The sequence below is a fragment of the Vigna radiata genome, unplaced genomic scaffold (assembly GCF_000741045.1).
Source record: "Vigna radiata var. radiata cultivar VC1973A unplaced genomic scaffold, Vradiata_ver6 scaffold_133, whole genome shotgun sequence".
NCBI classification, from domain to species: Eukaryota; Viridiplantae; Streptophyta; class Magnoliopsida; order Fabales; family Fabaceae; genus Vigna; species Vigna radiata.
In genome coordinates, this window is record NW_014543257.1 from 60,245 (window position 1) to 73,640 (window position 13,396).

Below are 13,396 nucleotides of genomic sequence, written 5' to 3' on the forward strand. Positions count from 1 at the left end.
CTAAAACACTAGATTAAAGTTTAATTAATTCTAAAAAGAAATTGTAGAAATTCTTCAATTGCTTGTGCCCTTCCAAAAGTCTCCCAGTGTATTTCCAAAATTTCCCTGAAAATGANTGTAGAAATTCTTCAATTGCTTGTGCCCTTCCAAAAGTCTCCCAGTGTATTTCCAAAATTTCCCTGAAAATGAAAATAGGAATAATCAAGCTCAAATAATTCAAATTAATTAAAATATGAATTATTGGTCTAATTAAACCCAAATAGTGAAAATGACACAATAACTAAGAATTAAGCACATATCATCAACACAATTCGGCGCGAAAAACTAAGTTAATGGTATAAAATATCGACTCATCAGCAATCATTATATGAAATTTCCCCGGGAAGCATTTTCCCTTCTACAAACTCCCCTCTACAAACACCCCTCTACAAGTAGGGGGTTCAATACTTCTTTTTTGGTTGTTTTGTTCTGCTAAGAAAACTTCAAAAGGGTAGATTTTTATGCGGACAATATTGACTTTTTTCTTAACCCAAAAAATATAGTAGTTTATGGAGGATGAGAGAATGTGGATAACTTATCTCTTATAGAGAGGAAAATAGAAGAATTATCTTAGGGAAAAATTTTTTTGCATGTTGATGAAATATTTTACAGTGACCGATTTCAATCAACAAAATTGTAGATAAGTTATCCGTATGATAAGACGATGACTATGGAGAATTTATTTTCGGGTTAACTTGATTAATCAAACCAAACTTTTGAATCAGGGTTTGTTTCACTGTAAACTATCATAGTACTATTTTATTTTCTTTCTTTCAGAGGTTAGGTTTCATCGTGGTTGATTTTGGTGGAGAGATAACAATGGTACTATGAAGAGGTTTCTGCTCAACTTTACCAAAATTTGGGTTTTGTTTTTCATTTTCTTTTGGATGATGATATTTTGACAACTTTTTTTAACAACTTTTTTACAACAAGATACATGTCATTATTTATTGGTCTGTTTGAATTTGTGATTAAAAAAATATTTGAAACAGCCCAATCATAGATTTCCAGATATGCATTATCAAAAAATTGTCAAAAAAGAGTTGTTAAAAGAATTTTTTTCCTTTTCTTTTTAATTTCTGTAACTGTACATTCATGAAGGTTTCTATGTTAGTAGGATACTACTAACATTCTGTAAGTGTACAGTCATGAACACTAATTCCCCATGATCTATGAAAAATAGAAAATGCCAACCGGATTAAACAACCACGGTGATGTTGGATCCAAAAGTTAAAAAAAAAAAACAAAAGATCAAGGTTGATAGACATGAGAGGGTTTACAGATGAAGGAAGTGCTCAAAAAGCCATGCGCGAAGAATGAGGGTGGAGAAGGAGATGGAGCGGTGGACCGCGATGATTTTTGGGCCAGTGGGCGTTTAGTGGCAATGTCTCTATGACGATGAGGGTTTTTGTCCTCTAGCTAGTGCAAGGCTCTCAGTTTGGGGATTTTTTATCTGAGCTTCTTTACAGGTTAGGGATTTGATATTGTGTGCTCCATTGTTGTGTTTGGATGATGTAAGAACTGATTGCAAACTATGGTTGAAGAGAGTCTAACCATGATGGTGAAAATGATGACCGTCGACAGTGGCGACGATGGTAGACCTTAATATGAAGATAAGTAAAACCTTTTGATATGTCATTATGTCTCAAATTAAATAAAAATTTCACATAATCAAACAATTTCACATCAATATGCAACACATCAAGTGTTGTTAATATCATTTATAAAGATTTAATAAACATGACTTAATTGACTCAATTTTTTAAATATTTAGACTCAATTAGCTGAATTTTACAAATACCAGGACCACTCTTTTACGAAAACCCTCCAAATATTTAAACCTAAAATGAAAGTCACCCTCTGAAACAAAAACACTCATCTCTTATCCAAACCTCACCGAGAAACGAAAGACAAAACCAAGAAAAGTAAACACACGAAGCATCTGCCTATTCCCAGCTACTAACACCATCCTTATCTCTCTATTATTCCCTTTAAAGATAACGCAAAATCTTCCATTTGGAAACCACTAAACTCACTCACACAGGCATGAAAAAATGATTGCCCTCAAGCCCATTGTTCACGCTTCCTTGCACACGTTCCACCACGCGCCGCTCCAAACAGTGAGAGGTTCCGCTTGGTGCGTTTGCAAGTCGCAGGAGTCCGATTCCGAGGGTTCCTCGGCGGAAGGAGACGCTAACAGCCAAGAGCTTCTGGCACGAATCGCCATGCTTCAGACGGAAAAGGTTCGCCTCACCGATTTTCTGGAGGAGAGGTCTGCGTATTTGTCGCAGTTTGGGGAAGAGGCGAAAGCTGAGTTTGACAAGATCGGAGAAGATGCTCTCAAAGAGTTGGATGAAGCTGGTGCCAGAGTATGTCTTCTCCAACTTCTTACTGTTAATTCATAACTCTCATCTTCTTACTCGTCATTATTAGATTCAATTTTCCAGATTATGTTTAAGTTTACCAAGTTTAGGTTTTAAAATGCATGTGAAGATAAAATAATATTGTTTATTTAGCTTTTGTAGTTATATAATGTGAATTTCTTTAGCTTCTCGACTTGATTTGTTTTTGTTTTTAAATATATTATTTTAATTTTTTAACATAGTTTAGTAATATTTTTATCCCTATATTTATAATAGTAATTTCATATTTTTTATTTATTTTTAATTTAATGTTTATTTGATATTTAAAAGAATATTTAATGTGGTACTTCAAACGAGTTAATTTAATAAAAAAATTATATTAATTTTTAAATATGTGAAACAAGTTAAATTAAAATAAATAAATAAATATTAAATCATATTTATAATAAATAAAAAATATTAAATTATTATTATAGATATAATAATAAAAAATTAGATGAATAATTTATAAACTGACAAAATGAATAATTTAACTTTTTATTATCTTTTATGTATGACTTTATTTTTTAGAAGTTGTAACGCTTCAATAAAAAAAAATCTAAATAAAATTTTTGTCTTTTAGTGTATAATTGATTAATTTTCTTAAAAAATCTATATTTACTATTTTGATTTAAGATTTTGAAAATGATATTTATTTATATTTTGCCTATAGCATTATCTTTTAAATTATTTTGTCTTTGAATCAACTTAATGTGTTAATTTTGTTCAAAAAAAGTATAGAAAATATTAGAGATTTATAACATTAAATATTTAAGTCAAACTTTTCAATATCCGAATAAAAAAGTATTTGGTGGACAAAAGTACCTAAAACATTACAAAAAATACTACCAATCTCTATACAAAACAAACTTAGTTGGAAGTAAATTTAGGTTAATTTATTTATAATTTTATCTTACATTCCTAATTTGGGAAAGAGTTTAAAAAGATAAAAAATCTTATTCAAAGTTAGAAGTGTTTCAAGTCAGAAAAAAAAAATCCAAATCTTAAGCCTTGGTTTTAATTTTCCATTTAAAAGCATTTTATATATAAAATTGTTTATTCTTTAAAATATAAAGATATTAAAATATAAATTTCTTTGTCTTTAACTAAAAAAATCTCCTTTAAATAACAAAACACTTAATAAAATAAAAACATCTTCGATATTCATATCCTGACACGTTTTTCTCATACGATTATTATTCGTTGTTATTTCTTCCTCGCTAATCTTACATAACTCCATCAGCCAACCATAGGCATGTGAGCTTGACCAAGTTGATGTTATTAATGGTTTAGGCCCAATATTGATGTGTTCCTTCTAATCCAACATTTTTCTAACGACTGTACCTTCGAATATTTTATCTTGCATCTCTAATTTTCTAAAACAATCTTTAGTGATTATTTTTTTTTTTGAATTTCAAATTTGATAAAAGATTTTTTTCTTTATCAAATCTTGAAATTTAATAATTTTTTTTTTTAAAAACTTCAACGAAATTTGATAGAAAATGAAAAATTCTATATCGAATTTCGAAATCTGATAAAGAAAATAAAAAATCTTTCATCGAATTTTAAAATTTATGAAGTAAATTTTTTTTATCAAATTTCGAAATTTGATAAAAAAAAAGTGAAATGTGTGGTTTTTTTAATTGCAAAAGAAAATTTTAAAATTTTTAAAAATTTTAGAAGTACACGATGAAATTATTAGAGATGCAGGATAAAACAACCTTACATTTCATTGGTCAAAGACCGACCTAAACCTTCACTAAACCTCTTTTGGTCGAGGTCTGGTAAGGGTGGAAACTAAAATGTTAGAAGGGAAAAACTTAAAACTTTAGCGTCTCAATCATATGAACGAGGGTAAGGCTTGGGGGATTTGGTCTAGTACGATTAGACCTTGGTTAAAAGAGGTTCATGGAAGTTTTTGGTTGGCCTTTAATAGATGGAATCTGCATATAGCAAAAGATTGGATCAGAAGAATTAGGCAGAAATTGGGGTCAAAACTATTATTAACGTCAACTTGGACCGAACTCACATAATTATAACAATACATTTGTAACTGGATATGAGATAATACTGCATAATCATAAGAATCATTGTACTTAACTATACTTTTCTATCCTATTCGAGTTCTTTTCCAACGATTCCATCAGACTATACTTTATTATCTTAGATTCAGCAAAACAGGATACCTTCTATTCGTGGCATTGTTATCCAAACATTATATCTTTGGGTAATGACCCCAAAAACAGGTTTGTTGTAACATGGCAGCCTGGCTCACTAAAAGCACCTAGAAACCCAGGTCTGCTTAAATGTTACGCTTTCCAGCCTATAAACAGAGTATGGTATCCAAGGATCATATTCGAAGTTTTCTGATGCACAGGATCCCCATGTAAAGGTAAGTGCAGATCATACTGACTCTGAGATAAGCTACTTCCTTGCCTTCCCTAATCTACTAAAACCAAGACATAATAAAGAAAAGGATTTACGAGAGAGAGTTTAGAAACTCATGGTTCTTAAAAGGACTGAAAATATTTTATTTAGTTGATCCTGTCTCTATACAAAGAAGATGTCTCCTAATATAGAGGAGAAGAGGATTACACATTTTATCTTACATCCGATCAGATAAGATTTTTCCCTGAGGGGATTGGCTCATCTTGATTACATTGGGTTCACCTTATCTTATCTAGATTACATTTGGTCCACATTATCTTACAACATTATTCGAGACCTGTCAAAGCAATTGATGCATGCAACAAGTCTGTCAAAGCAATTGGATACATCGACACTGGAGCACAAAAAACAATGATGAATTCTGACATTCTTCCTGAAGAACTATGGTAAAAAAAGATGTCATTTTTTATAGCTGTTAATGGGAAAATATTCAGAACTGATCTCATGACCAAAACCTTTCCTGGGACCAAATTTTTCCCTGAATGCACTATTTGGGCTAAAGTAATAGGCAACAAACTTCCTGGCAAAGATATTTTGATAGGCATGGACATATTCTCAAAGGCAGACAAATTGTAGATACTGCTCATCGGTTTAAAATACAAAAGAGAGTTCAAGCCTTTTGTAGAAATCTCTACATTATTCTCTTTCTCGGAATCCTCTCTAGAGATAGAACATGTCAAGAAGAAGTTACTCTCATTATGTGCTGATAATCACAAACGATTTTCTCATCCCAGACCTTTAAGGAAAAATCCAGACTTTTTTGTCAAACTCCCGTTCAAACTTAATGAGGATGTCAATCCTACGAAAGCAACTCATCTTCAAATGGCATCATTTGATCTGCAACTGACCAGACAAGAATGTCAAGAACTCTTAAGGCAGGGCTTGATAGAACCAACACATTCAAATTAGGCATGCCAAGCCTTTTATGTGGAAGAAAGACCAGAAAGAGTAAGAGGAAAAAAAAGGTCAGTAATTAACTATGAGCCCTTAATTCATTTTCCTCGAGATGATAAATTTCTTATTCCCAAAGCCTTTTCTCTTCCTATCCTTGTAAAAGAATTTAGTATTTTTTCAAAGTTCGACCTAAAATTTGGATTCTGGCAATTAGGTATTGATCCATCTGAAAGACATAAAACAACTTTTTATATACCTAATGCCCAATACCAATGGAAAATACTCCCATTTGGCCTCAATGGCCTCAAAGTAGCACCCTCTCTTTTCCAAAAGGCCATGACCAAGATTTTTTAGCCAATTCTATAAAACGCGATCATCTACATTTATGATATTCTTCCTTTTCCCAAAGAGATGATGACCCATAGGAAATTATTGGACCAGTTCTTCACTATAGCAGATCGATATAGGATAATGCTTGCTGAAAGAAAATCCTTCTAGCACAATCTGAGATTGATTTTTTAGGAATGCACTTTTCTAAGGGTTTCTATCAGCCACAAAAGCATATAGCAGAAGAACTCCTTAAATTCCCAGATCACTCATTAAACATAAAAACAAATTCAACAATTTTTAGGTATTCTCAATTATATCTGAGATTTCATCCTAAAAGCTGTAGGTATACCCGTCCTCTTTCTAGACTCCTAAAGAAGAATCCTTCATCATGGGGAGTTAAGCAAATTGATGTTGTCAAACAGATAAAAAGGATAACTTGAAATCCTCCTAATATTAAGATCCCAGGAGAAGGGAACAAAATTCTCCAAACTAATGTAAGTAATAGATACTGGGGAGCAGTTCTGATAGAAGAAATTCATAGAAAGAAATTTTACTGTGGACATGCAACTGGGTAATTTAAAGAAGTTGAGGTCCAATATCACAGCACATACAAGGAAGCTCTTGCAGTCGAAAACGAAATAAAAAAGATTGATTTCCATCTCAAAGGTTTCCAGTTTGAAGTGCAAATGGATAACTCCTCTTTTCCTAAACTTTTTAATTTTAACAAAATGCCTCTAAATCCTCAGATATTAAGATTAAAAGATTGGTTCTCCCGATATGATTTCACCGTAAAACATATCAAAGGAAACAAAAACCTTATTCCAAACTTTTTATCCTGACCAACAAAAGTTGTACAAATGATCACCAAAACTCATAACTTCCCATTGATTTTCATGGTGAAACCTTTACCAAATCATGCCAAAACACATAATGTTGTAAGATAATGTGGACCCAATATAATCTAGATAAGATAAGGTGGACCCAATGTAATCCAGATGAGTCAATCCCTTCGGGAAAAAATCTTATCTGATAGGATGTAAGATAAAATGTGTAATCCTCTTCTCCTCTATATTAGGAGACATCTTCTTTGTATAGAGACAGGATCAACTAAATAAAATCTTTTCAGTCCTTTTAAGAACCATGAGTTTCTAAACTCTCTCTCCCTCTCTCTCGTAAATCCTTTTCTTTATTATGTCTTGGTTTTAGTAGATTAGGTAAGGTAAGGAAGTAGCTTATCTTAAAGTCAGTATGATCTGCACTTGCCTATACATGGGGATCCCGTGCATCAGAAAACTCCGAATATGATCCTTGAATACCATATTTTTTTTATGGGCGGGAAAGCGTAACATTTAAGCAAACATGGGTTTCCAGATGCTCTTAGTGAGCAAGACTGCCATGTTATAGCAGACCTTTTTTAGGATCATTACACAAAGATATAATGTCTGGATAACAATGCCACGAACAAAAGGTATCTTGTTTTGTTGAATCTAAGATAATAAAGTATAGTCTGATGGAATTGTTGAAAAGGAACTTGAATATGATGAAAAAGTAGAGTTAAGTACAATAATTCCTATGATTATACAATATTATCTAATATCAAACTATAAATGGTATCAGAACCTAATATATAGCTAGTTTATTTTCTTGACTTCTTTTAGACAGTCATGTAAGGATTTAAATCCCAATATTAGTGGGGAAAGAAATAACAATTTGTATGAAGAAAACAAGGTATCGGTTTGTGATTTAAAGAAAATAGAAAATATTTTAGTAAAACATAAAGATGCTTATATTTTATTATCTTTGTATATCAGGGGATATATGGTTTTGTAATTGAAATAGAAAAGTAAGAGACATGTTTTAATTTAACCAAAATATAGGAAATATTAGAGATAACATTATAAATACTCAAGTCAAAATTTTCTATGTCCTCAATTAAAAAACAAAAAAATTAAGTATCAGGCAAACAAAAGTACCAAAAACAGTACCTAAAAAAAGACCAAGTACAAAACAAACTTCTCTGCATGTAATCTTAGATTAATTTCTTTATAATTTCAACCTACATCCCTATTCATTTAAAAATTTCTAATTTTAGAATTTTTAATTAAAATGAGAAAATACAGATAAATAGATCATTCACAATTCTTGTCTATGAGAGTGAGTGTTGAAATTGTAGGAAGGAGCTCTTTTCAATTTGAGTGCTAGGCCGAATAGTATTGTGATTCAAATCCCAAGTAATAATATCGTGAAACTATAGTGTTTAAAATGTCAATCATAAAAATAAGTTAATTATAATCTTGACTGTAATTTAGTTCCTCTATGTTAAATTTATGTGGTTTTGGACCTTTTAAATTCTTAATTAATTAGCTCTTTTCCTTTCTAAATTATTAAGCAAATTTTGTCCTTGTTATATGCTTAAAATCCCTTAAACTGTTTTTTTTTTTGTTTAAATGTTGTAAAGATTTATAACGAGTGAGATATAAAAATAACTTTAAAATGTACAAGAAAAGAATTTATTGTAAATCGAATATTTTAAGGATTTATAAGATGCTAAAAAACTAAGGTTGTAAAGTAATTTGAAATGTTGGCTTTAGCTAACAATTTACAAAACTAATGTGAATTTGTCGAAATGTTTTGAGAGAGAAAAACATATTTTTATCAAACTGATTTAAGAGGGTAATTTTTAGATTTCCTTTTTACTTTGGCCAATATTTTGGTCAGAAGTTCATTTTGTAAAGATTATAAATAAAATTGATGATTTGAAAGATTTAGTGAAATATATTTGATAGGAGATCAAACCCCACATAATTGAAATAAGAGAAATTAAAATTATAATAAGGTAGTTTGATTTAGAATGAAATCCATGCAAAGATTCATTTGTGATTAACAGATAACAGCAAACATAGAGAGTGAGATGCTAGCATTCGAGGAATCTACTGAAATGAACAGACTAGAGATTGAGGAGAGTGAAAAGAAAATAGAAGAGTTNGAGGACCAAATGCAGAAGGACCGAAAGGAAGGGCTATTCTTTAAGAACCTTGGACAGAAGGATCTTGTTGATAAAGCAAAACCCAAGGAGGAGGTGGAAAAGATCAAAGATGTCAACATAGCAAACAGTGGCAGCCAAACCATGAAAAATGTTTATCTCTTCTTCATTGGCTTGCTGACTTTTGGAATAGTTGATTCTGTTGTCTCATCCTCAGGTGCTGATTGGAAAAGAGTTTCAGTTCTTGGAGGTATTATTGTGGTCTTGTTTTCTTTATTCATCAATCAACAAAACAAGGACAACAAGAAAGACTGAGAAAAAAAAGTTTATGGGGGATGACATTGTGAATTGCTAATGCATGCTTGAACTTGGACTAATGCATCGACCAGCTTTTTGGCTTCAACTTCAGCTGAGATATTGGTGATGTCAACACAGTAATGTCCAGAATTTGGTTAACTAAATGCCATGAGATACTGCACAAATGTAGAATTACTTTAAATCCTGTGTTGATGCAGAAAAATATATGTACATAGCTTTTAGAAGCATATTCATTTGTGACTCTTACAAATTTATATTTAGAAGCACAACGCGTTTCTAAGTCTGTCATATTCTTTCTTTTTATATGTTAAAAAAGGGTTATGTAAAAGGAGAGGATTTGCGTGTTGGATCTATGGAGGAAGAGGTTTATTGGGTAAATATAAACACCAATAAAACATGAGTCTAATGGGTTTGATAGGTTGCTGACTTTGAAACCTATCCCACTCCAAGCACACATACTAACAGAAATTCTGATGGCAAAAGAAAGAATTTTGTATTGCTACTCAATCAATGTACAAGTATAAACAACTCCATAAAACCGGCTTGTAAGATGAGGTTTGCATCCACTTATATACTATGAATTGACTTTATATCGTGTTAGAAGTGGACTTTAAACCTAACTCAACTCACAAAATTGGCTTGTAAGGTGAGATTTACACCCAGTTATATACTATGAATTCTGAAGGCTATTGCCTTGGTTCTTCAGCAACCGAAGTATCAAAGAAGAAAGAAAAAAAGGGGGAGGGGGGGGGGTTATTACCTCAGTTCAACCGAGGTAATAATGTGGGGATATGGCAGTAGTTCTAGCTTGAACCGTTGCCAAAGCCCTGCTTTTTTTTTTTTTAAACTCTCTTGTAATCTATGGCATCGGTTGTGGCTGAACCGAGGCCATAGGCAGGCTTTCTACCTCGGTTTTAGCCATAATTGAGGCCTATTATCCTACAATTTTTTTTAATAACAGGTCTGTTTTTGTGATATCCACTATCACAAAAACAAACCTACATATCAAACAATAATATAACAAAACAGATTCAACAAATTCAACACAATAGTCAATATTTACATCACATAATCTACAAAGTCTAATAACTATAAATCAACATGTTCCAATGTATTTTACATCTAATAACTATGAACTATTATATAATCTAACTAAATGTTTTGCAAGGGCCTTTCTCAGGAATGTAAGTGACTTCTCTGGAAGTGGAGCAGAAGTCTTGAATCTCTGCGCAAGACAATTGATATTAATTTGTGTATATGAATTCCAAATGATGGAGAAAATCAAAATTCATTAAATTTAAATATTACCGTTTCCCAGCCTGTTGCGATATGGGCATGAATAATGTGGGTCATCCATTACGTAGTATTCGCACTCATATGACTCACTCTGTCTGTTACACTATAATATATCATCATAGTTCTAAGTAGTTAGTGAAATTTTTTTTAAACAAAACAACTATAAGAAAGTATGACTTTAACATGTATCAAACCTTAAGAGGAACCCATGCAAGCTTTAAACTGTTAGTAGTTGATCTCCCAACCAACATCATACGTGTTGGAATAAAACTATAAAAAAAACTTTAGCATTCATTTATAAAACTATAAAAAAAAACTTCATTGAGGTTCTTACGAATCAATTGCTTGCCTCAGATGTTTGGGAGGAGACTTGTGCAATGAGCAGAACCACAAAGCATAGCTTTCCAGTATGGAGACAATAAGTAGCTGCGAATGGTGTTTGAAATTGATAATAACTTAATTGTTATATATTAAAATCACGTATGGAACTTTGAAGTTAACAAACTTCACTTACCTAGATACATAAGGAATAAAACTGGTGAGATATGTTGTGATGTCAGCAAAATTATTTGCTTCATGAATGACTTGGGGATTAATGAACCCATAGACATCATTGTACCCCAAGTTGTTACTGACACCAAACATATACCTGAAATAAAAAATTACATTTGATATAAGTATACTTGATATATAAATCAATTTTAGATAAATAATTGCTCATAGACTTACATCATCCATAACTGAATTAAGGTAATATTCAACTCTTCATATCCCGACGCAAGCTCCTTGACATCTTGGCTATGTAAGTATATTAGGACTTTAGAGGGTCTCCCAAATACATTAGCATCATATTAAACCTTCATAGGCTCATATTCAATGATGTCAAAAAGTAGCTCCAATGCACCAAGAGGATCGTCCTCAGATAAACGATTCTTCTTCTGTCTATGCATTTGTTGTTACATGGAAAAATAGGATAAGTTTCAACATCAATAACATGTAAACTTTAAAATTCAGAAGTGTAAAGTAGAAGTCTATACCAGGGGATTAGAAACCGAACCAACCAAGTGTTTAGGCCAAGCGATAAAAGAGTGGAATGTATGTTCCACAGTGAAAATCTCATCTGTGGGCAAAGGAATTGAGGCATCTGGTATGATAATGTCGTCTAATGAGACCTTCACCTTATCCTTTGATAGCTCCATACCATGAACAATAGTTGTTGCCTTAAACATTTTTCCACGAGCTACCAATATCGTCTCGATACCATCTACAACGTATAGCAGACATGGACTAGCATCGTCCATGTCATCCCCTAGGATGGCTGGTGTTGAACAAATTCCTTTCCCGCTTCTTCCTATAAGTGTAAATGTTAGATTATACAAATAAAAAATTATTGAAAATAGATGTTTATTAATTTTACCTGTGGGAGGCACAACATTATCTTCTTACTGTACAAGAGATGGTTGCGGGCGCATGCCATAACTCTCAAACTACAGCTGAAACTGGCGCATAACTTTGTCAGTCACTTTTGTAGTGACCTCATCATACAACTTCGCCCTAAGCTCCGTCCTAAGATCCTCCCTAAGCTTTGTCCTAAGCTCCGCCCTAAGCTTTTTTAAGATCTCTTGGGTTAGCCTTTTTTCTTGTGCTTCGTTGTATGCATATGAAGTCTGATGCGAAGAACACCCAAAATAATCTCGAATGCCTACTCCAGTTCCAGTAGCACACACACATCTAGGGTGCTTAGGTCGTCCAATTGCAATCGTAAGAATATCCTGGCGACCCTCTGGAGTGAATTGACCTAGGGAGCTCTGCTCAACCAAGGAGTCCTGTAACATAACAAAACACCATTATTCTTAAAAAAGTTCAAGGTAGTATGTATAATGAAACTATTATTATTTTAGGAACAATGATAACTTATATTTTTTTCAGATTTTTCCCGTGCAGTGTCAGAAGAGTAGGCGCTCGATGATCTTAAATGAGCCAACTTCCATTTCTCATGCCGAGAAGGTGGAGAAAGAGGTTGGGGGCTACCACTCTTAAATGATGGTCTACCTTCTGCCTTTTGCTTGAGGATTTTCTCCTCAAGCTTCCTATACCCACCACGAGATAATAGGTGGGGTTTTTTATTTTGAGCACTTATTCCTTGTGATTTACTTATTTTTTCCTGTCACATATATTGAATTAATTAGTTCATATGATATATATTTGTTAATGAGGAATTGATTAATATCAACTATACTAACCTGCCATTCCTCTGATGTCCGACTTGACTCTGTACAAAGAGGCGTCAAGTCTCCTCATCAATGGCCTTATATGTTTTACATGGAGACTCATTTTATTTTGCCTCCAAATATATATCACGAGGTCAACTTACTCTTAAAACCGCGGAAGTTTTCAGCAGTAGATGATAAACACTTATTTCTAAGTATTGCGACATTTGGAATGTCAAATGTCATATGTAATAAACATGATAAAGTTGTATCAGTATAAAATTATCAATATAAACAAACTGTAATTCAAAATGGTATTAATTAACTTACCAATATATCGTTCGATATAATATTCCGATCAACCTCGGACACATGGTCAAAAGATGGAGTAAGAATATTAATCATATCACGCGCCATTGCTCCAAGGTATGATAGAATTCATCTGCATTTGGGTCAGATGCCACACCCGTGATCAC

At 32.5% G+C, this 13,396-nt stretch overlaps 1 protein-coding gene across 1 annotated transcript; it reads left to right on the forward strand.

Annotated features, from left to right (window-relative positions):
• The first annotated feature begins 1,778 nt into the window (after positions 1–1,778).
• On the forward strand, positions 1,779–9,697 carry LOC106753429. The gene is made up of 2 exons (XM_014635238.2): positions 1,779–2,408; positions 9,001–9,697. The coding sequence occupies exons 1-2, from the start codon at positions 2,094–2,096 to the stop codon at positions 9,409–9,411; spliced, it is 726 nt and encodes a 241-aa protein (XP_014490724.1). The 5' UTR covers positions 1,779–2,093; the 3' UTR covers positions 9,412–9,697.
• The last annotated feature ends 3,699 nt before the right edge of the window (positions 9,698–13,396 follow it).